The 24,461-nt window shown below is 47.1% G+C and overlaps 2 protein-coding genes across 2 annotated transcripts in view; both read left to right on the top strand.

The window, feature by feature from the left end:
• The window catches only part of LOC309409459 (fibulin-7-like), a gene marked incomplete at its 5' end in the record, with an annotated part of 2,641 nt that extends 1,814 nt beyond the window's left edge, over positions 1-827 (top strand). Inside the window, one exon of the mRNA XM_082005619.1 lies at positions 469-827. Coding sequence (XP_081861745.1) covers positions 469-825 — 357 coding nt within the window. The 3' untranslated portion in view covers positions 826-827. The remainder of the gene's footprint in view (positions 1-468) is intronic.
• A 4,872-nt stretch (positions 828-5,699) lies between these two features.
• Positions 5,700-22,220, top strand: ZDHHC1 (zDHHC palmitoyltransferase 1; the record flags this gene model as incomplete). The annotated part of the gene is made up of 10 exons (XM_082005711.1): positions 5,700-5,918; positions 8,275-8,450; positions 9,069-9,170; positions 9,960-10,084; positions 10,430-10,588; positions 14,449-14,561; positions 19,908-19,993; positions 20,598-20,691; positions 21,244-21,352; positions 21,685-22,220. 10 exons carry the CDS (start codon positions 5,700-5,702, stop codon positions 22,218-22,220), a joined length of 1,719 nt encoding a protein of 572 aa, XP_081861837.1.
• Between the last annotated feature and the right edge of the window lie 2,241 nt (positions 22,221-24,461).

Below are 24,461 nucleotides of genomic sequence, written 5' to 3'. Positions count from 1 at the left end.
TGGGGGGAACGACATCGTTTCCCCTCCGCTGCACATCCATGCGGTGCCGTCGGCTGCCATTCAGCAGGCAAACCCCCCGTCCCGGTCCTGCTCTTGAGATTAAACCGCTTTGTGGCTGACCACAAGCCACCCAAGCAGAGGAGCATCCCTGCTCTGGACAAGTTCCTCTGCGGGAGGCATATCTGAGCCTGGCTCCATCCCTGGCCTCCAGTTGGGACTGTGGAACCCCTGGTCGCAGCCTTGGAGCGTGACGCAGAGCTGTGTCCCTGCATGGCGTGGCGTTTGCCATGGATGGGACAGATGTCCGATGCCTGGCACACTCGGATGTGGCTGTCTTGGGTTGCTCTGCCGCCGGACCGGCAGCGGGGCTGGAGATGCTGGGCTAGGATGTTCGCAAGGATGCGGGCAGCTCCCTGAGTGCCAAACCACAGCACCGAGCGGTGGTACCCCTTCTCTCCTCGCAGCCAGTGCGAGAGGAACCCCTGCCCCATGGAGAGCCGAGCCTGCCGCCTGGCCGCCACCTCCATCTCCTTCCACTACCTGCCGCTCCAGGCCAACCACACTGTGCCCCACGTCCTCTTCAAGATGTCCACCACCCGCTTCGTGGGCGACAGCCTGCGCTTCGCCATCGTGGGCGGCCGGGGCCAGGGCGTCTTTGCCGTGCGGCGCTCTGACCAGCAGACGGGAGAGCTGGTGCTCACCAGCCCTGTGGCGGGGCCAGCCACGCTGGAGGTGGAGCTGGAGATGAGCGAGTTCTCCCGCAAGGTCCTCCTGGGCAAGCACATCTTCAAGATCACAGTCTTTGTGTCCCCATATGAGTTTTGATTCCCTTTGTGTGGGTGTGGGGCCAAGCCAGGGTCTCTCCTGGGGAGTGATGGGTTCAGCTCAGCGGTCGCAGTTCTTCTCCCACCGGAGACATCCCTCTCCTGTAACGCTTGCTCATGGCTGGTAGGGCAAAGCCACCGGCAGCAGAAACGGTGCCCGTCGCACAGGCTGCAAGGAGAACCCAGTGGGCAATGGGGGGACCAGCCTGGGGGTGCCTGCCTCTGCCAGCCCCCCTCCTCTCTGCCCGCACGGCACCCGGAGGGGCATGGCAGAGCGAGCCAGCGGCACGTGGTGTGTGGGTCCGGCTCCTTGTATCTTGTAACCTCTAATAAAAGAAAAGTGGCTGTAGGAAGGGTGTCCTCCTTGCTCGGTGCGTGCCGCGTGCGAGCAGCCCTGTGCTCCTGGGGCAAGGCTCCTGGGGGAGAGCTGGGAACGGTGGCCACAGCAGGGTCCCCTCGGGGTGCCAGGAAAGCTGTCAAGCCCACCCAGGATCATGCAGTGTCCATGTCCCTCCCAGCAGCACTGTTCTCAGGGGCCCCGATGAACATCCTCGCCGTGCACGTCCTGCACAGCCAAGGCTTGTCCCCAGGCCCTTTTGACAGGTGCCAGGAAAGCATAGCGGGGCGACCGGGCAAGCAGGGGATGGCGACCGGGAGCCGTGCTTCCCTGCGGCCAGATTTCCCTCTGCAGCAGCTCTGATGGGAGCCGACAGCACGGGCGGCCAAAGCTGCAGCTCCGCAGCTTGCTGAGCCCTCGAGCTGTTCCCCTGCTCCCGACTCCAGGAGGGTGGGCGGCGAGGGCAGAAGAGGTGCAGCCCCCCGCGCTCTTTGGGCACCCCTTGCCACCACCAGCACGGCCAGACCCCGGGTGCAGGGAGAGCTGCCAGCAGCTGGAGGTTGAAAAGGTGGCAAGGGCCTTTGGGGACAGCAAGCGAAGGACATGCCGCCCCCGGGACACCCTTCCCTCCGCACACAGAAGCCTTCTTAGGTGAGTGCCCGGCCAGTGGCCCTCGCACAAAGCAGCCGCTGTGCACAGACCGCAGGCGGCTCATAAAGACCTCCTTATCCACCCGCCGCCGGCTCTGCCGCCGGCTCTGCCCGCCAGCTCCCGGGGCTCGGCACAGCCGCTTTGCTGGAGGAGGGGGAAAAGCCTCCCCGGGAGCAGCAGAGCTGCGGGGCTGGCCGTGCTGCGTCACGAAAATCCGCAGCTGGCCCGGAGAGAGGCCGGGACGCAAAGTAGAGAATTACAAGGGTAAATATTTATCCCTCCGCATGAGGCGTCCCAGCCAAACTGGGCGCACCGAATGTGGTTTTGCACAGGGTTCTGGTACCCTTCAAACCTTCAGGTACAGCACAACTTGACTAATCACCAACACCCACATCACTGATTACTAATCGTGGTAAAACTTTGCAAAGCGATGGTATTTTTGCAGCATTTTTGCCGCTTGTCTATTGATCCAGGCGTCCCTGGAGTCGGTCTTGCTGGACTTACCGAGCCATGAGGCCCAACAACGCTGCGAGGGTTTCAAAGCTTTGGCAGAAGGGCTGGGATGCTGGCGTTATCTTGGTTATCTTGGCGTTATCTTGGTTATCTTGGCGTTATCTTGTCCCGCAGTATCCTTCATGGACAGCCCTAAGCTTCCCAAGAAGCAAAGTGCTTATTTCCAGGGCCAGGCTGTCCATTAGTTTGTTTTACTTAAGCATGAACAATACCAAAGCCTCCAGTAAAATTCCACTACCTCATTATATTACCATGTATAATGTAGAATTATAGAAGAATCATTAAGGTCGGAAAAGACCTTAAAGATCATCAAGTCCAACCGTCAAACCAACACCACCATGCCCACTAAACCGTGTCCCGAAGTGCCACGTCTACATGTTTTTTGAACACAAAACCAGCAAACTGATATATCTATTAAGAAAGATAATATACTTTCATACTGTGAAGACTGGGTGATGTAATAGTTAGGGAAGGGGGAGCAGGGCAGCCATGCAGGGCCAGCCGGCCCCAGCTCACAACTAGCGTCCCGTCATTCCACCGCCGGCTCCCCAGAGCCTCCTCAGCCCCGTCCGCCTGGAAAATCTTGGGTGTTTTCATAAAAACACGGCCAGCGTTACCAGCAACGCTTCGCCACCTCCCTTAGCAGTGAAAGACCGGGACGGAGGGGTGCTGCAAGGCCTTTCCAACCCAGATGACCCCGCGCCACCAGGCACCGTGAAGCCCTTGGCTTGTAAAGCCCCTGCCCGCCCCTCAGACGGTGCGAGGCTGAAGGGCGAGGACCCCACACCGGGCCCACACGGAGGGAGGCCTCGCCCCTTCCCCCTCGCCTTCGCGGAGCGGCGGCTTTTGTCGCCTACGCCCCGCCGTAGCCCCGGCCGTTGCCATGGCGACGGGCCCAGCGGCCTGAGCCGGCCTGAGGCGCCGGGAGTTGCCGTGCCGGCCTCAGCCGGAGGCCCCGCTACCCGTCTGGGTATGAGGCGGGTACGGGGCCGCTCTCAACCGCCTCTGCGGGGAGAAGGTGAGGACAGGACGGTGGCGGAGTCGCGGGAGGGGTCTACCCGCTCCTTCCCAGGGCGGCTGACCGGGACCCCGCTCGCCCGGCTCGGCCCGGCCCTCCCGGTGCCTTCCCCCGTGCCGTCCCCGGCAGGTGCCGGTGTCCCAGCGCGGCTGGCTGCATGCTCCCTCCCGGTGGCTGAACACCCAGAGGGATGAACCTAACTCTCGGCTGACTTACAGCTAACTAGGTAACTAGTCTAGTGAACAACCAGCCTCAACTCGGTTACCTCTCAGTCTACGACGACGGGGTGAGCCCTGACGGTGACTTCATACCCTGTTTTTTCTATTCAGTGTTGTCTGTAGCTGGGTAGAAAGCAGTGCTGGGCATACCCAGAGTGTAGGGCACCCCGCCGGGAAGGGGAGATGCTGTATCCTGGCGTCTCTTCACATATACCTTTATTTTTCAGTGGATAATCAGCGCATCAGCTACCTCACGGTGTAAGGGAAAGGCAAGAGGAACTTTGCTTCTGAAACGGGGCAGACGAAGCGTCACGCACGGCTTCCTTCCGTCTTGGGGCTCTGTTACCAGACAGATGCTGCTGTGGGATGACTGCAGCCTTGGGGATAGTTCAGCCAGGAGGTAGCCTACGCAAGCTTTAGCCGCAGTTCACCACATCAAATTTCTGTCAAATCGTACCAAAACTTTTGACATAATGCTAAAACCATCTGGTGTTATAAACCAGCAAAATCTTGCAGCACAGCAAGGGTTCCAGGGTCTGGGTGGGCCTGGCTCTCTCGGCCAGGGTCTAATTAGGAGAAACTTGAGACTTTCTTCAAATAATCAGAGTGGTTTTTGTAACAGGTAGCTCAAAGTGAAGCACAAGCAAGTTTTCAACAACCTAAGGGGAAAAAGATCACATTGTTAGTAACTGTTTCTCGTCCTTGATGATCCAGTTGCCATGTAGCAATTTAAACTATGACTGCAGGCAGGTATTGCTAATTTCTTCAAAGTCTGAAGTTAGTAATTTTTTTTTTTCCAGCCTGCTTGTTGATAAGACTGTGCTGATGAGCAAAAATGACGTTCTTTTGTATTCTTACCCACTCTACTGGTTGACCCCAAAAGACATTTCCAGCCCTTTGCCTGTGACTGACGCAGGACCGTTGGTGTACCAAGATCTGAATCGTTCTGCTCGCTCTTTCAGCACATTGTCATGCTTGCTGTCTTCCAGCCCTTCAGCATTTTTCCAGTTATTTTCTAATTTAACATCCCCTTTAGTTACTAAGGAATGGTGAGCGTGGTGCAGAGGTTCCTCAAGTCACCTCAGGTCCAGCAGAGCTTCTTAGTGCTGGTTTTCAATGCTACCCTGTATTGTACTCCCTAGTATCTGTTGCACCTGAGTTTTCTGCGAAGAACAACGGCCCGACTCTGTTGTTAAAAGCTCTTCCAGGCTCCATGGCAAGCGAAAAGCAATGACTAATACTCCAACACAAATTGAAAAAAGGAGAAATTGCTTCTGAGCTCGTAGCTGTTGTGCAAACAGGAGTCATAAACATCAGGAACTTTCCAGGTTATAGTTTGTAACTCGTCTTTGCAGTTAAATCTTGCTTTCTCATGCCAGAAGTCCAGACATTGTAGGACAGCAGAATAATCAAGCTGCTTCCTGCATGGATGTCCTGCATACATCTTTTCTGTGCTGTTCTTCTAGCAACAGTCCGCTTTATATTTGTCTTGTGGAGTCACTCCTGCTTCTTTTCACCTTTTTGTCATTAAATTATCAGTTCACTTTTTCAGTTTCTAGTCTTTCTGCTTCTTTTGTTGCTGACAAAGGAGTCCCTGTTTTCTCGGATGCTGTGTAGGGCTAAGTTGTGGTTCCAGACCATGGGCTCTAGTGGGGCTACCCACTCTCGCTACACTTCTCTGCACTAGCTGGAAGGAAAACATAGCATAATTGAGACAGGTGAAAGCATTTTTTCTGCTGTCATCTGTAACAGCTTTCTGACATGAACACATCCCCAGACCACAGCATATCATACTCCCTCTGCGGATTGCCACCAGAATACCCTCTTTGCTCTTTTTTTACTCGATTTAGGTCTAGATCCATTTAAAGACTGGCAAAACCTGCAAGTTTCCCTTAGCTGTGGTTTTGGGGTACTGTTTCACGCAGACATCAACACTTGCTTTTAAAGTCTGTAATGATTTTTCCCCTTTTGTTAGCATCAATCAGAAATCCCCTGTGCAGAGAGAAGTCTCTCCTCACATGTGTTGTTGGTTTAGTCGCCAACTTTTCTGTCCACCTTGGAGCGTATCTCCAGGAATGGGGCGTCAGTCACTGTTTTTGAATCACATATTTTTTGTTTTCCATTTTTGACTTTTGTAGATGAATATCTGCAACAAACCTCCTAATAAGACAGCCCCAGAGAATTTGGGCGAAGCTGTTCCTGAGGTGCAGGTCCAACACGCTCGAAGGAATGGCTGGAGCTGGCCTCTGCACCTTTTCCAGATTATTGCCTGGTTGCTGTACCTCTTCTTTGCGCTGGTTGGCTTTGGAATCCTGGTTCCTCTCCTGCCCCGCCACTGGCTGCCCGCTGGCTATATCGTATCCTTTGGTCAAGAGAAGAACGTGGACTATTTTTTTAATAGTTGTTAGGTAGCGTAGAAAGCATAGGAGAAAGCGGCTGAGCCAGAATCTTTTTCTGAACTATAAGCATAATCTTGATTTTCTTCTGTCTATAAAAAACAGTTATTCTGAGATCCTCTCTGCCCCTCCACTTTAGGCAGGTCACTAATGTTCTGCTTGTCTCCTTCATCACTCTCTGTTAAGGTTACTATCTCTACCTCCGAGGCTCTTCTGCTGTCTACTTCTGCCTATGTGTCTCCTTTGCCTTATATCATTCTCCTACAAGTGTGCTGCAGGGTTTGAGGGAAGTTGTACCAAAAAAGCCCCTCCTGAAACATCCTTGCTGCAATGGGCAGCCACACCTCCCTGCGCTGACCGAGTGAGTCTCAAAAGGCAGCTTTATATGTTTGTGATTATACGGTGTGGTTGCTTGTAATAGCTGGCAGTTAATCTTCTCCCATAGCTCTCCCCTGTCCTCTGCAGAAAACCTGCGAGTGAAAGACAAGGTAGTGTAGTGTGAACCTCAGAGGAGAGGTCTGTCGTGGGATAGTCTTGAGCAGCAGTTTAACAGACGTCTAACTCTGTGTGTGAGCAGTGTCAGAAGATGAGGTGCTTACACTGTGGAGGCCTCTTGTCTTGCATGCTGCCCAGCAAAGCCTAACTCAGCCCAGCCCCATGTGTTTTCCACCTCCTCTCCTCGACCCACCTCCCTAGAGCTCTGTGTGCTTGCTGCTCCTGCAGCTGGGAAGGAGACTGACTCGAGATGGGGTGTGCTGAGGAGCAAGCCCAGTGCTCCCAGTGCCCAGAGAAAGGACTTCCCCAAAGCCAGACCCTGGCTCCTGGTGGACTAGATTGTCTGGGAAGTTGCAAACTGGACGAGGGTATCCTGAAATTTGAATTTAGTACTTAACAGGCTGGTGAGGGTTTAGGTGAGGGTTTATAATTTGTGAGCAAGTGTTTGCTTTTGTCATCTCTCCAGTAACATCTTCCTGGTGAAAATAAAATTGATTAAGTGTCTCAGTGCCACTTAGTGCTTTCTTAGCAGGACCAGATAACCAAGAAATATTAGAGAGAGAAGCTCGGGAAAAGTTCTGAAGAGGTGGGATATGCACTTACACCACTTATACTTCCGATTTATGTTATGTCCACGGGGCCTGTGATAAGTTTGGGGTGCTTTTGCTAATCATCATTTTAGTTACACCTGCATGGTTTAGGTATTAGTATCATGAGCTCACAGTGGTCTTATGTCTACTTATCTTACCCAAATCCTTGGTATTATCACGGTTCAAACCTCACGAATTTGTCTACCAAATATCTTCATAATTCGATCTAAAGTCACCCTAATTCAACAGATTAATGTATCCCAAAGTTTTACTACCAGTTAATAAAGCACTAATGTCTCTTTTGTGTCAAAGGCAAGTCCCTTTCTATTCTGCTACACCAATCATCAGAGCTCCAGGCAGCTAGACCTCTCAAAGACCTCCTTTTTTTCCTTACTACACTGCTCTGTTTTCTGTAGACATCAGTATGATCAACGATGTGCACATCCGGGTGCATAACAAATAAACGGGAAGATTAATTTTTGCACGCATGCTCGTTTAATCACAGTATATTGAGAAACAAACTCTGCAGCACAGTGGTACTCCAGGCGTACAGGGTTGCTGCTTTGTTTTCTTTCCAAACATCGGCAGTTACTTCAGTCTGATCAAAAGCATTTCTAAAGCTCTTGACTTGCGTTTAGAAGTAAGAATCCAAGTAGATAATACTTCAAGAAACAATGACAAATCCTAGATACTGTCTGTAAATGATGTAGGAGCCTACCTTAAAGGGGTGATCCTCTTGCTTGGGATTCTGAGTAAGGAAAAGGAAAGCAAGGGGATCAGTATTAGTTCCTTGGTACGTCTTTTTTTCTTTGCTTTTTTGGAAGTTTGGTCTTGTGAAGGCATGTGTGCACGGCCTTCACTGACTGCTCCTTTCCAAGGAGCCTGTACGGACTGAGAAACATGGACCTATGTCAACAGTCTGCATGTGGGGTCAGATTCTGGTAAGTAAAGGCAATTTTTAAAAACTCCTGTGCTAGGAAGGACGTTTCTGTGAAGCAGAGTAGTACATAATAAGGAGGGTTGTTCCTGTAGATGTAGTTGTCTTTCTTCCAGAGGATATTTATTACAGCGCAAGCGTCTCTGTTAATAAAGCTCAGATAAATGTGCTGCCATCACTTATGTAGTGATTTCTAATTCTAAGCCATATATTTCTCATCTGTGTGGATTATGTGTATTAAGGATAAAAATATATGCATTAAATCACTCATACAATCCTTAACTGTGTAATTCAGTGTCCAGGAGTGTGCTTTATCTACCATTTAGTCGTTCATCTTACTGCAGTCTCCATTGATCCTGCGGATGCAAATGTGCGAGAAAAAAACTATCTAGGGCCTCTGGCCACCTTCAATCGTAATCAACATGCGCATGTCATCGAAAACCATCATTGCCATGTCTGTGATGTAGATGTGTAAGTATCTTCTCTTTTCCTTCTACTACTCTGTCTTCTTCACCGTTACACTTCACTGTTAGTCTTTAACGTTAGACTATAATATTGATATTGAGCCCCTGAAGTTCTACAGCACGAGTTCAACTTCATCCCGTGGCAGGGTTCAGTTCATTGGGTAGGTGCCCACTGTCAGATGTGCTCATGGTTCTGTGTTTTATTTAATTGCTCACATGTTGTGTGGAGAGATAACTGTTCTGTGTTATCTGGATGTTGGTGTTTGACCCAACAAGCTGTAGCGTGTGCGTGTGTGCTTGTATCTGGCTAGAAGTTCATACAATAGCAGGAAATGCTTGGAGGGCAGACGTTAAGGTCAAGCTTTGTAGAATTGCTAGAGGGTTTCAAATAAGAAATCGATGATCTCCAAATGAGAAATCATGCAGTGCATTGAAAAGGCAAATTCTGCAGTGTTTGGGATTGTGGTCCAACGATGGCTGATATGTTTGGGTGTTGAAGTATTCCTGGTGGAGAAGATTTTCTATTACCGGGATCTCTACTGCTGTATCCCCCTGTATTTGTGTTGCTGGAAGGTCATGGTAATGAACTGGTGCTGCCATGCTAACGCCACCCTTTCTTTGGCAGGAGTGCCAAGTCGAAGCACTGTGGAACTTGCAACAAGTGTGTGTGTGGCTTTGATCACCACTGCAAATGGCTCAACAACTGTGTGGGAGAGAGGAATTACTGGTAAGAGCCTGGCATTGTGACAGGAGCACAAGACTGCATCAATAACGTCACCCATTCTCTTCCCAAGGTTCTCCTGCATCTCAGTGCTCAGCCACACAGAACCGCTTTTCTTTTAGACCCCGGCTGAATAAAATCAGTCATGAGAAAACTAGACTGAAAATGCAAGCATGATTACGAGATTCGGATAACCAGGGATAAAACTACACTTAGAATTTTGTTGCTGAACATCTGCGAGTGAAAACAGAGGACATAATCTTATTATTTGGTATTAGGAAAAGCTTATGGGATGTTAATTGGGTGTCATTAATGCTTCTGAGAGCTGGAGTGGGAATAGAACCTTGATTGTGCTGTTCCTGTCTCTGAAACAACCTGCATCCAGATTGCGTGCTTTCCCTACGAGGCTGGCCAGTTGGCAGGAGTTACAGTAGCATATAGGCACCTCTAATCTGTGCCAGGTTTAAGATAAAGAATGTGGAGGCTATCGCTGATTATTGCTTCTCTGTTTACTTTACTGCACTAAAACCACCCGGGAAGTCAAGAGTTGTTCCTGCTGGATACCACGTTACACCGCCTTCAGATTTTGTGCAGGGAGCTCTATGTCTGTCTTAGATACACTTGTAACCACGGTTGCTCTAAAGGGTCACAGTTCCCAGTGTCTGTCATAAGTACAAGAAAGCCTCACAGTGATTTGGGATAGCTGTCTGTATTTCTGTCTTTATTGGAGGTTGGGATTTTGAATTGTATGTGTGATGTTGTTGAAGCCACTCAGACTTCTCACCTTTTTGGCAGGCTCTTTTTGAATAGCGTGCTGTCTGCCATTCTGGGCCTTGGGCTTCTGCTGCTCGTCGCTAGCTACGTCTTTGTGGAGATCTTCATTGACCCCATGACACTTCGCTCTGACCGGCGCTTTGATGGTACTAGCAGTGCTTCAGTTGAGTGTGCTGTGAATCAGCCAGCATATCTCCGTATGGGATTGGATTTTGTGGGCTCTTCCGCTGAGGAGGAACCCCATTCCTTACTCCTTCGATTTTATACTTCTGCAAGAGTCTCTCTGCTCAGTTGGATGGAACGTCTTTCCTTCCAGAGCTGACTAACTGCTTTTCCTAAAAGGCCTTGCAGACACAAGATTTCTTAGGCCTCCAGCACACAATGGCTCTGGCGGCTGCTTTTGAGTTAACAGTATTTCCAGCTGTAAAGTTTAGTTAGAGATATTTCATACCTGGACAAGCTACTTACCTCCAACTCTTCTTGTTTTACAGCTCTAAAGAATGACACGGACCGCTGGTTTGTGTTTCTTCCTGCAGCTCCTGTTGAGACTCAGACATCTGCCATTTTGGTCACGACAGGGATTTTTATTCTTCTGAGCCTCATGACCGTGATCCTGCTAGGCCACCTCTTGACCTTTCACATCTATCTTAGTACGTATTATGTTCCTGTCATCTGTGTCCCCATTTCATTTTCTCTTAGCTTCTTTTACTCATTCTGCATTTGCTCTGTGTTCACCCATGTCACAAATATACACGCATTGTGCAAGATTGCCATTGAAAAGGTAGAAAATTTGGCTTTCACATTATGCTTTTGATTTTCCCCCAGCACCAGCTAGGCTTACCAACGCAACGTGGGGCTTGTGTTGGGCCTGTGCATTCATGTGTCTAAACTGGTTTAATTCCAGCTCAGTGCCAGCGATGGCAGATTCAGATTGGTTCCACATAGGGGCTTTTGTGAGTCTCTTCACTGTGCTCCCCAGTACATCGGTTGTGTGACAGAACCTGTTTCTCCATTACCTCAGAGAAATGCAGATGGTATTGATCTAAATTTCTAATAGGAGGCCTGACGTCCAGGTGAGGTCCCTTTATGGAAGTTGTACTGTATCGGCACAAAATGACTTGTGGAATTCAGAGGAAGACGTTTTCAGAGAGGCTTCTCATGAGATCTGACTTGTTGCCCTGTCAAGAAGGGATCTTCATGTTTGTTTATTACAGATGGGCATCAAACCCCTTTTTTCAGCCATCGTCTAAAATGAAGCCAATGCTATTTGACTGGCTGACGTAAGCCATGATGAAAAAAGATCTTACACTTGCAGTAGTTGGTGGTGCTGAAGCTAGGGAAGAAGGGACGCGGTGGGAGAGGGATGAGGATGGCGGTTACAGAGGATCCTTGGATGGACTTTTAGGTTGTCAGTTAACAGCAATGAGGATGCCAACACAAACTAGGTCAGCACAAACAAGTGCAGTTCCAGAAGCAAAATAGTTGCGCTGCTGAAGTGTAGCGTTTGAAGGCTGAGTGTTCCTCGCCTGGCATTAACGTTACAGCCAGTGAGGTCACTGACCGTCGTTTTCCTTTTACAGCCTCTTTGAGCTTAACTTAAATTTGGTCACGCTGCAATTTTCCTTTCTTAGTGGAGTTGAAAGTTGACTTTGCTGGATTAATGGCGATGCCTGGAGATTTCAAAGGTCGAGCTAGCACTGTAGAAGTACTAAAAGCATAATGAAGCTGGGGCCGCTCCAGGAAGGTTTCCTTTGGATGAAAAAGGATTATTCGATTTAGTACTGAGCTTACTTACCCTGGTTTTGTGTACAACTTCCACAAGAGGGTGCTCCCTCCTTGGGATAAAGACATGCTTTCTCTTGTCAAACAGAAACGTGCATGTGTCAACACTAGTTCTGCTCTGGATTTCGGGGGAATTTTCTGTTGCTGTTGTCTTGGGGTGATTTTTTTTCCTCTTTCAGAATAAATTTGCAGCCAAATTAACTTTTTTTTCTCGCCCAATTTTAAATCTTTATGACTTACATGGAAACAGAATTGAATTATTGTTCATTTTTGTTAACATTTTATTACGTTAAAATCTGCTACCCTATTGAAACTGGTTCCAAGCTGTGCAGAAGTGTGGTGTGTAAGTCCTTGCTTAAAAGGAGCGACGTTGCCATTTTGTGTGTCACACATGACTGTGCATTACCCTTACAACTGGGATTCAGGAGGATAGACAAAGTTTCTCTGGTCTAAATTCCTCTTATTTCACGCATGTAATTGTCAATAAGTCTCATCTGAATGCTTTAAGGTAGATGGCATTGGATTGAACTCCTCTCTTTTGGGACTAGAAATACAGTTTACCAATTAAAACGTAATTACTGTTCATGAGTGTTTCTTTGTGAACCTTTTTTTTCGTAATTAAATTAGAGGAAGAAAATAGCACCCCTGTGAGTGGTGTTGCCGTTAAATTTCACATTTAAAAAACTGTCTTAAATCAGGTATGGCTAAAAATTTTAGAGTCTAGCTTTGTTACAAGCAGAGTCAAATTTTCAGAATTACTGTCCTGATTTTAATTACTCATGGCTATTACTCAAAAGGAAGGAAGTAGGTTATTCTCAAAATAGCAGGTCCGTGTGTTCAAAATTACCTGTCTTGATTCAGCCTCTGTTTTAGAGGCATTTGGTGAAGTGTGGCACTTCAGAAACTTGGAGGGAGGATTTTTTTTTTTTCCTTCAATATTGAGAGGCCAATAGTAAGCATAATAAAAACAAAAAATTAGTAGGAAATACAAGAAGGGAATATAGGAAAAGATATGGGACTTTTCACAAGGTACGATTATATGTTGCACAGTGTTATCTGGCCAGACAAATGCAGTATTTTTTCACTAAATAGCTCTATTAAAATATTTTAAATGACACACGATTATGTATTCAGAAACCAACGAACCCTAAAGGAAAAATGGTTTATAGCCCTTTGCTTATGAAGCAATATTCTGTTTCTCAAATAACGCAGAAAGTACCATTCTAGGAGCGTTTGCCAGCATGCTGCACTGTCCCTGTTAAGTGCATTCACTAATCACTTGGCTGCAGACTCACATTCTTTTTTATGCCCTGTCTTCTTGGCCAAATGGATCTTGAATTCTTATTTCTCCATAAGGTCATTGCTTTAACAGGATGGGCAGCTTCTCCTCTGCTCTCCCCAACTTCCCTGTGAAGTCATCCTGTGTTTAGGGCATGGTTCTGAGAGGTAAGATATTACTGGCATGAATGTCTTCAGGCAGAGGAAGGATTTAATCTGGATGTCCAATATCCTGGGTATCTGCTACTGTACTATGCTACTGTAAAAAGGAGGAATGTCTACCAGGCTGTGCACTAAAAACCTTCAGCATCCATTTCCAGGTGATGTGCTCTAAAATACTTACCGTAACAGGGTCATTATGGGAGGAATGTCTGAATTTGGGATCCTCATAACATTCTGGGTCTCGTGAAGAAACCAAGCTGCTCAGAAACGTCATGTGCTTTTGGTCACTCGTGGAAGCAGATGTGTTTGTGTGTGTAGGTCCTTAAGAGCATGTAAAATCGGGCACATGTAAATTCTGAACACGTCTATTTGGCACCAGGCAAGTTGGATGTTTGATGCTCACTGTTTTGGACATGAAGTGTCTCAGTCTCCTCTATGGGACACGCCAACACGCTGAATTTTTCTCCATGTAGCATCACATACCTTCTGACTACTCATTGAGCTTTCTGTACAGTGCAGTTCTTACCCGTGATGGGTATGAATAATGGATTTGCTCTGAAATGCGCTGAAAAAATCGCTACAGTATAGAAGGGCTGTACCATATATATGAGACTTTAGAAGAATAGTGGGACTATAAGTGTTGCGATGATGACAATAAAGAATATAGTAAGATATAAAGTGCAAAGGTACTTTGGTAGTACCTTTTTTGAACCTTTTGAACAGTTTTTGAACAGTTTTTGAACCTTTGGTACAAAGGTTCAGTCTGGAGAAGAGGAGGCTGAGGGGAGACCTCATTGCTTTCTACCTGAAAGGGAGTTGTGGTGAGGTGCGTGTTGGTCTCTTCTCTCAAGTAACCAGCGATAGGATGAGAGGAAACGGTCTCAAGTTGCACCAGGGGAGGTTTCGATTGGATATTAGTAAAAATTTCTGTACGGAGGGAGTGGTCAAGCATTGGAACAGGCTGCCCAGGGAGGTGGTGGAGTCACCATCTCTGGAAGTGTTCAAAAAACATGTGGATGTGGCACTTCAGGACACAGTTTAGGGGGCATGATGGCATTGGGTTAATGGTTGAACTTGATCTTGAAGATCCTTTCCGACCTTAGTGATTCTGTGATTTTGGCTTACAGTAATCAATCTTTTCATGTCTATTAACTACAGATTAGTTAATTATAGATAACTGTTTGATTCTATAGTTTTTCAGGTTGTTTAAGTTTAATCAGACTGTTTGTATAAATGTAATCAGAGAGTGGCCTTCCCTGCGCTGACAGCTCTCTTTCATTCCTCCCAGTGTGGAACAAATTGACTACGTACGAGTACATCCTGCAGCAGCGGCCCCAGCAAGAGGTGAAAGAAGTAGACAAACAACTGGACGCTTGTCCCTCCCAAGTGAGACCCCACCAGGTACCCGTCATGCTTTCAGTGCATTTCTGAAAACAGCCTCGCTTGTCCGCTGTGTAGAGTTTGCTTCACTTTTGGGAGCTCCAAATTATAGAGGCAGTTGCTAGAGATAAGACTTCAGTGGAGTTGAGTCGCATGTGAGAGAGTAGCCTGTAATTCGATGAACGCTTTAGGCATAGGCAAGTACTGCTTTCAAAGGAATCAATCCTACCCACTCTCTTCCTCCACCACTTGTTTTGGGCCCTGCACTATCTATTCTCTTCTGCCAGCGCAGCTGTTTGTTACAGTCATGCAGTGAAGAGGGTGGGGGAACTCATCTGGGTAAGAATAAACTTTACGGAAAAAAATAATTGAGCTCGTGTTTAGCTGGCCCAGCTCCCTCTCATTCGGTTCACCCAGCAGTCACATAAACGCCTGCGTCGGCGCGAACGGGGATGACTGGAGAGTGGGAAGGGGCCCGTCACTGGAAAGGACGGGACCATCTGTTTGGGTGGCATCTTGCTGGCTTACTTGAGCGGTATTGCAGGTCGTGACTGAAAGTGAGACAGGCTCTAGGGCTGGTGAAACTGGGGCTAATAATACCAATTGTTTAACCATCTTGAAAAGGAAAAGGACCCCTGTCACGTTCAGAAATGACCCAGATATCTGCTTTTCTTTGATTTGAATCTACATAATGATAAGGGTCCTCACAGTTACCGCGATGTTGATCTGTATCTCTGCAGAAAGACTTCTGCGAGCTGTTTAATGCTATTACACTCTGCAGTGGCATATATAATCTGCTATGAATTGAGAGGTTCAGTGTAATTTATTTTGCTGCAAGGCAGCTCTATCCCTGGAGTTACTCAATATTTGACTGGACAAATTTTGTACTGGCTTTGATGGGGGGTTGGACTAGAAACTTCCAGAAATTCTTTCTAGTATAAATTATTCTGCGATTCTGTGAGCCTATCTAGCTTTATGCACGTAAGTTGCCTACTATACAACCAGTTTCATATTTCATAAGAAATCCTTAAATCCAAGCTTCATCCAGATATTCTGTGTAGAGATACTGGGATCTCTCTTTGGTCATTCATAGTTTTTCCCTATCAAGGCAAGGAGGTAAGTGAGCTAATTCCCTTTCTGTATAATATGGAGTCCCCAGCTTGTCATATATATATTTATTTTTTACTGCCTTGGAAAAGTTGAACTTTTAGTTTAAACAGAGGTTTCCATAACAACAAAAATATTTGGCACTTTGTCTCATAGAGCTTTGCTTACCACGCAAATTAAAACAACAATAAAGCATTAGCTCTAATCATTTCCTAGTTACTGAATTTTGGTTGATGCTGAAAAATATATCTGAACAGGGGAAGACTCTGTGTGTGTGCACATTTGGGATGTAGCCATTCAGTGACGGTCTCCTGTTAGCGCCGATGCTTATCTAGATATGTGTGAATATGGTTGATTTGAAGCAACAAGCCAGGAAAAAGCAGGGTGAAAAGGAGCGCTGTGTTTCAGGACTGCAAGTTAGTACCTTGGGGAACAAGAAAGACTGGATGATGCCCAGCAACATTGTTAAGAAAAATGTTAACCCACCAGATTTTCCTTGTTTCTTACATAGCAACCAGAGATAAACACAAACAAATAGAATGGAGTAGGAGTACACCAAGTGACTTGCCTTTTGTAAGCTGTGTTGACTACAGCCTTCTTTAGCTTGAACACTGAAATCCTTTGTAATTGATCCAAGATGTTGCAAGCAGAAAATGGAAATCATCCTCTTCCCACTTTTGTCTTAACTGTTCATTCATTTTAGGGAGTAAGAAGAAACATGCATTTCCCCTTTAATCCTTGTTCTTGAGCCTTATTCAGGCTCAGGTGTTGGTTTTGGCTTCAGTTTTCCATGTTTGTCTGGTTAAGTCTTTGGTTATGTTCAGGTTAAAGAATTCTTATGTGCTTGTAGAGTCCTGAGAACATGCACAGAGCCCTAATTTTGCACACTTGAGTGGTTCAGATATCACAACAAATGCAAAACAGCTGGGCATATAGAGCCTTTGCTTTTATTACTGTACCCACAGCAGCGTGTGCAAGTAACAGTTTTTTCTGCAGGCAGTTGCATCGTGGACCGAAGAAATATAAACTAAACCAAACCTGATGCTTTAATGCATCGTCGCGTTCACACCAAGGAGCTGGCTTTCACAGCGAGGCCAGCTGGGATGTGATTTTTCTCACGTTCCTAAAGCTTTGGACTTGCTCTGGACACCGATTTGAGTTGGTGAGGTTTGATTTTAAATAATAAACACGGATTTTACTTGGCACATTTTCACTAGTCCTCCTCTCCTCCAACGTCTGGTTAAGATAAACCCAGTCTTCACTCTCAGCCTCAACATTTGCAACAGACCTACTTTCCCTTGGACAAGAACCATTTTTTCCTGTCCAATTCCGCCTCCTCTCCAGCCAGACAACATTTCAGGGCACTGCTGGCACCAGCATGGGTGGTCAGAGCAGCTGCAGTGGGCGAGGGAGCTGAATTCATCCTGAAGCTGTCACCGTGAAACGTGGGGTAGACACAGCTGGTATTCAGCCTCTAGAAGAGGTCTGAGCACAGCCAGGATTTGCAAGGTAGTGATGAACTTGGGCAGGCTGTTGACTGAGCAGTCTTGTTTCCAGCCAGAACAAATTGAGAAGGGTAGATTTGTCTTGCTGTCAGAGCGGAAGGATGCTGGCTGTCCTGCTAGCGCCCGTGGGAGTGGAGGGAGGCTGGGACTCTGCGCTGTGGTTGTAGTTTTTGGTCACACGGAGAGAACGCTGGATTTTTTTATGGATTGAGTCTTATTCCATTTGCTTCTGTGAGTCAGCTCTAATGGCTTGCTTTCTTTTATGTGGTTATACATAATTTATACAACATATTTATATGGACAAAATGGGTTTTAAAAAGCTCTTTCATTGCCTGCTTGGAAAGAAGTCGTTCATGATATTCTAAAGATGTATCATTTATTAATCTCCTTTGAAATGCAAGTCCTGCAGTCCCGTTTATATGCTGTGGACGTTGAATCCTGATTGTTTTCAGTTGTTGTGCGCAGTCCTACGAGGATGTCTACTGCTGCAGCTCGTTTCAGCCACGGCTTCAAAAGACCTGCATCTCCCCACCTTTATGCTTACAGCGACAGGAGATTGTGTCTGGTCTCCTTCATTTGGGACTCAGGTGCACGAGGCTTGAATGTAAATCTTAATGATGTAAACACTGAATGGAAATGGAAATGTCACCAAGGAGCTTTGAAGAAACATTTATGTACACTTGGTGTTCAGTCGACAATGAGCAATGATCTGACTTGAGTTACAAGTTCTGTTTGAAATACATGTGGTAAATTTCTGCACATTATTAATCTTGGATTATATATTATTAAACCCTGCCTACAATAGATTTAAATAGCAGAATTCTCAAATCAGAAAGTTCTAATGTTTAGGATTGCTAAACCAATTCCCTTCAAATTTGATATTACTAGCTGCATATTCCTCTCCACCTCTTTTTTTTCTCTTTACAAGACCAGTTAAACTCAGAGCATGTTACAAAATGCAGCAATCCTGAAGTCTTTCCAGTTTGGCAACTCTCTTATCTAACAATTGCATGAATACTCAGACATTGATGGCAAGGTGTTCAAAAGCAATACTTTTGGAAGTATCTCTTCTGATGTGTAAAGAAGGCTGGCCAACGTTGATCAGACCAGTGTGCTGGCTCTGACACTGGCCAGTTGTGGGTGCTGAGGAAGAGCGTGGGAGTTGTAGCCCCCAGTACGCTCCCGCAGCACTTGGCAATATGTGTTAGGGGCTTCAGGAGCACAGAGCTTCAAACAGCTTTGTATTTGCTGGTTTCTCACACAAATTTTTCTCATTTTGGCTTGAATTTAACATTTAGCACTTGCAGCATCCTATGGCAGCAAGTGCTTAGAGCTTATTGCCATGCTGTGTCAAAATGCAGTCTTTCTTCTGTTTCTTTTCAAACTGCTACCTGTTGTTTTTTTTCATTTGATGCTCCCTCAACGTTGTGCTAGAGGGATGGTAAACATTTATTCCCCATTTGCTTTCTCCACTCCTAACTGCTCTGAGTAGTTTCTCCGCTGACTGAAGAGCCCTGGCCCATTAGCTCTTCCTTGTACAGAAACTGCTCCATACCTTTCGCTGCTCCTGTCCCTCTTCAAATTCAATATTGCAAGAATCTTCTGCAACTCTTTGCGGTTGGCTTTCATTTTTATTGCCTTACGTAAGGCCGTAGCATCACCAGACTTCATCTCCCTCTTCTGCTTTTCTGTCCATGGTTTATGACTTTGTTGAAGTGCAGAGTTCCTCTCAGGAACCCATTTGTGGGACGTCCAAATTTGACTTTGTTTTCTCAAGTTTGCTGGTCAGACTGTTCAAACAAACAGGTCTTCATGAGCTTGTTTAAGCTTTTTTTGGAAGCTAATGCCTATCACATTTAAACCCCCTCCATCTTTACCACCTAAAAGTTGCCTTAAAATGTGTGTCTTTATAGCCGCCGCACACTAAGATGTTTAAGAGGAAGTTGTCTTGCGAATTATTCGAGTTTAAGAGCAGCTGAAAAGTAGTGTCAGGGTTCTCCTGAGCACAATTTATCCTTCTTGACAACAGAGCTTCATACCCTGCATCACTTGATACTCTGACCATCTTAACTGTGTCCTTTTGAGGGAGAACTGGCAGCTCTTTTCTGTAATGCAGACACTTGGATTTAGGAGGCTTATTCATTGAGCCTTTTTATATGTTTATGAAAGTATCTAATTTTAAAATTACTTTGACTTCATCTGTACCTGAGGCAAATTCATCTATACCTGAGGCAATATATCACATTCTTTTTTAAAAAACAGCACTGTCATTAGCCATACAGGATTCACACAAGAAACAGAAAGCACTTAATGTTTTTCCTGTATGTTCCATGCTTTTATTTTCATCACCTCCATTTTGAATTCAAAAGAAGTTTTTCTGCATTCACTGCTTAACTCCTACAATTGAACTGTATAACTGATGGAGGCTTTAAGTGATATTTTGAATGTGGTCCCAAGAATGATTAATCTGGTCTCTGTAAGTGTGCTCTGATTTGATTTTGAGTCACATGAAATATTGGCTGGACTGTCTGAATGAATGAGGGACTTCTAATTGTCTCAATTTTGGTTTTCCATCTTCTTAGGCAGCAGACTCCTGCTGAGTTTTGGCCGTGCTGGCTGTAAGGACAGAAAATGTCTGGCATGTGGCTGAGGAAGGAGGAAGAAGACATGTCTGTAGTGAAAATCCTTCTTCTCCACTCTGTGTCCATATTGGTCTGAAAATGTTAATTCTTTTGTTGGTTTTTTTTATTTCCAGGAAGCAGACTTTTTTTCGGGTAACCCTGGCTATACAGACCCTGGTATTCACGTAGAGGAGTTCTCAACAGTAACTTCAGGAAAAGGGTGAGTAAAGTCGTAGACAGGAGTCTCCCAGCAGCATGCACGGTGAATGCAAATTGTCATCAAAGTCACTGATGGACCTTAAGACAAAAGTACTTGTGAGGATAGGGAGCACCAGTGTTTTGACCAAGGCATGGTGAAATCTTTGAGTTTCAGGAGGGTAAGTACCTGCAGGAGTACTTGCCTCCCCTGGGAAAATCTCTTTCCCAGAACACTCTGTTTAGGCTCTTTTATATTCAAATTACTTTAAAGCTGCCTGATTTCTCTTGTAATTCCTATATTGAGCTCATTGTAATTACATGATTTCAGGTTGTCAAGACATGAATCACAACAGCAAAGTTTATAACACAAGCAAGCACTCATGGGAAAACAGCATCCTTGTCTCTTAATTAAGCCTTGCCTATTAACTCATGTGCTTGAGGAAGGGAGAGGAAAGACACTGTATTTTGCCCAGTTGTGCAGTTCAAGTTACCCTGCAGTTTTGCTGGGAACGCTGCGCAAGGCCGGAGGTACTTCAGTCGGGCTGATGTGTACGTGCAAGCGAAGCAGGCATCAGAGTTATGTCATGTCTAAGAGAATCATCTTGTATATCTGCCGTGTGTTTTAGCTTTTCAAAGCTCTACGTCCGCAGTGAGGAAGCTGACCCCGAGCAAAGCTCCTCCCCTGACCTCTCGTCTCCTCGTTTTGCGCTCCCTTCTCAGGTAAGCAAGAGACTTGCTACGTACCATAACCTCTGCAGCTGACGATTCACCGAGTCGCATGGGTACACACTCACTAGTACTCTCTCCCTTTCCTCCAAGCTTATTAATCAAAGTCTTGTCATCTAGATGATAAGAAAAATGCCTTTTCAACTATACTTGTATTTTTGACAAGAGCTATCTCTCTCGGGATGTCCTGTGCTATGTGACTTTTGGTCCGCTCTTCTAGTTTGGCTCTACAAATGCACTTGTCCTCCAGTGTCTCATACGTCCTCCAGCCGTATGAGACAATAACTTAAAGGCACCTATGCGCAGAGAATCGCTGTACGCAGACAATGTGTGTGTTCATTAAATACCTATTCTCTATCATTGCTTTATAGTAAGTCAGTCTTAAACTATAAAATATTCTTGGTCTTTGGTCATATTTAATACTCATTATTAAAAATAGGAGGGATTAAAGATGGGTAGCAATTTAAAAAACTGTGTGTCCCATTACTTTGGGCTGATGAAGTGAATTCCCTTCTCTTGGTTCTCGTGGGCCTCTTGCTTTCACAGCGACAGAAAAAAAGAAGAAAGAAGACACATAAAGCTTCTTCCTCAGCAATGGACAGCAGATCCAAAACACACGCTGGACCTTGGCCGTCTTTCCCAGATCCCCAGGCAGGTGAGAGTGCACCAGTCAGCTTCTCTGCTTCTGGCCTGGATTTCTGGTTGCTGGCACACAGAAATCAAGTGTTGTAAAAACCTGGCACTGGCAGAAAGTTAACTTGCCTAAGAAGGGAAAATGAGTGCTTCTGAGTGCCTGGAGATACTCTAAAATGATCAGGCTCTGGTACACTACTGAGTGTAGAATTCTGTACATTTTCATATCTAATTTTGCAGAAATATGTAACACCAGTGGATCAGCCATGTCAGAGTTCCTTGTTGACATCCTTGTGGGGCTGAGGGGTCTCTCTCTCTTCTTAAGCTTTCTTCTCCTTTTCTTTCCATCTGTAGAGTTCCCAGCCATGGCTGCTGCCACCTCAGCTTCCCACAGCCTTCGCCTCTTAGTGCCAGCTTTTCCTCTGCGAGCTGCTGTGCCCCCCAGCAGCACTGGCCTCATCCAGGCGGCGGGACACCCAGCTGACTATCACTCAGAGTCTGCCGAGTCCATGGATGAGATTCCTGTGGTTCAGACTCGCCTTGGGAGCATGGCCCTTCATAGGCCTCCTAAGAACAGCTCAAGCAACTCTCAAGACAATCCCTTGTCCACAGGCAATCCCAGAGGTGATGGGCAGAAGAATCTGTATTCTGGGCACAAGGTAAAAAGGAAAAGCTGCCAGCAAGACAGACACGTGGAACAAGAACTGGAACTTTTTTCTAAGATTCCTGCTGTGTTTGTAAGTAAGAGCAGTGGAGAACCTCATGCCTCTCAGCCCCAGCCACCCGAGAGCACATCCGAGCCACACCACAGAAAATGCCCCAGCAAGCAGCACGTGGGCAGACACGACCCATGCTTTAAGGACATAAGGGCAAACACCACAGCGGCCTAGTGGTCAGCTTTCCAAAGCCATAGCCTTTGGGGATGAGGCAAGAGGTTCCCTTTCCTTTTGTATGTTCAAAGTTCTTGACTCCAGTGACTCGTCTTTTTCCCTGGAGATAGCAGCGTCCCTTTACCTGGTGCTGGCCATCTTCCAGCAGAACTAGCTGAGAGGCAGTGAAAACCCTGCTGCGTCATTGTTTCTGGCTGCTGCCTCTTCCTAAGCCAGGAGTGCCCCCAAAGCCCAGTTCCACTCTCCTTGTCAAGGGGGAAGAGTCTCCCCCGATAGGGATGTGCCACTGGTGAAGGACTGCAGCGTGAGTACTCCGTAGAGTGCTGAGGACTCATCCCTGCTCCGTGTGCTTGCCATCAGCCTGGGAGACAGGGAGACAGGAGGAGACATTTCTCGCACACAACCAAAGGCAAGAGACAATAAGGTGGCAAACCTGAGGTAGGCATGTTGTTAGAGAGAGCTTGAGTGCTTTCCGTAGGAAAGAGCTGTGCCCTCCTGGCCCTCTGCACACTAGTACTGCAGTAACGTTCTGGCAGGGTGCGTGAGGAAGAGCAAGGCTGCATCTCTGCTGTTCCCAGCACCCTGAAAACTAAATTTCCCATTTGTCAACATCCTGTCAGTCTTTGGATCATGCACAGGAGCTTCAGCAGGTGGTCAGAGAGTAGCCTCAGGATCGCCCTGTCCCTATATACCGCTTTCCACTGTGCACCAAGTCCGCCACCAGCATGTACTCTGTAAGGCCGCGGAGTTTGACCTGCTTCACCTTCCCAGCAGCCTGGGGTGCCCCACAGTGCAGCTTTCTCATCAGAAGCACTGTGATACAGCAGGTCCTGATACCTTTCCATTTCCTGGGCTGCCAGATCCATGTTAGAGTCCACAGCCAAGCCTGGAGTCTCTGTATTGTAGAAAAGTTCCACACCAGACACTGGGGCACATAGCCAGTGCCTCGAGTCACGGCACCCTGCGCTGGTGGTGAAAAGGAGAGAGCTGTCTGGGCTGCTGCTCTACAATGCCTCAGCTTTCCCTGCACTCTTGGCTTCATCAGGCAGCGCGCCCGCTTCCAAATTCCTGGCTGAATGCTAAGGCCGGGGCTGCCAGCAAGCCCAGATCTGCCTAGCAGCCAGCTAACCTCAGAGCCCAGGATAGCAGCTACACACACACCCCGACGGGCCTCACCGCCAGCATGGATGTGCCTGACACGGTCCGTCACTCGGCAGCCGTGGCACCTGCACAGCCCCTGCCTCCATTTCTGGACCAGCTCCCGGCGCCGCACGCTGCTGGTGTGTATGAAGAAATAGTTGCACCGGCAGAAAAGAGGAAGCCTGGGAAGTCCTTACCGCCCTACCAAATGTTTTGATGCATGGAAACCACAACCGACCCTTTCTTCGGACTACGATGGGCGCAGGTTAGGGAAGGACAAGACGAAGTGGGGTGCTTCGTGAGGCGAGCTAAACTGTTCCTCCCCTTGCCTGGCTCGGTCTGCGAGCGTTCATCAGAAGCGGTTCAGAGCAGGACAGGATATCTGGGGACAAATGCCCTCTGGGCACAGCCAACACGGGACAGGCAGGCTGGACTCCCAGGTTTGATGTACACACCTCCCAGCCCTGCTGTTGCCCGTCGTCCCAGTGCTGACGCTGGCTTCTGCGCTGCTCTGAGGTCCTCACAAAGTCTACTTCCCCGGAGCTTTAGGCCCAGACAGTTTTCCTTCTGGAGAGCTCACTTCAGCAGAGAGAGGCAAAAAGGCATCTGCCATATGTCGAAAGCCTCAGCCCATTCCAGGAGAACCCCTGAATTCCAGGAGAAGGCAAAATGCTACAGCTGCTCCTGGAAACACATGTTCCTTGCAGAGCTGAAGCTGAAGCGGGGGAATCCTCCTGTTGCTGAAGGGTTTATGGGGTGAGTGTGGCTCCACAGCCAGGACCATCCAGGCCGAGCACTCCCTGGGAAACTTGGCTCTCTTGGGAAACTGTGGCACGGCAGTGTAGATATGATCACTGACCCCAGGCTTCTTTAAAGGGCTGTCTTGCCATCCTTCTCTGTTGTCTGATTTTTGATTCCTGAAAGATCTGGAATGAGGAACCTTGATGCTTCATCGAATTCCGTGAGCCATTGATTAGCAAAAGTGAAGTCTCATGTAGCTGTTGAAGTCATTATGTCTAAATTTGCAGGAAGGATTGGCCTGTGGTCACGCTCCTCGCAGAGTCCCTTGCTGCTGCGGCCAGCGGTGTCTGCTGGCAGCGT

The sequence above is a fragment of the Phaethon aethereus genome (genome assembly GCF_964289735.1).
Source record: "Phaethon aethereus genome assembly, chromosome: 13".
Taxonomy (NCBI): domain Eukaryota; kingdom Metazoa; phylum Chordata; class Aves; order Phaethontiformes; family Phaethontidae; genus Phaethon; species Phaethon aethereus.
The sequence above is the reverse complement of the archived record's forward strand: the minus strand, read 5'-3'. Positions and strand labels throughout refer to the sequence as shown.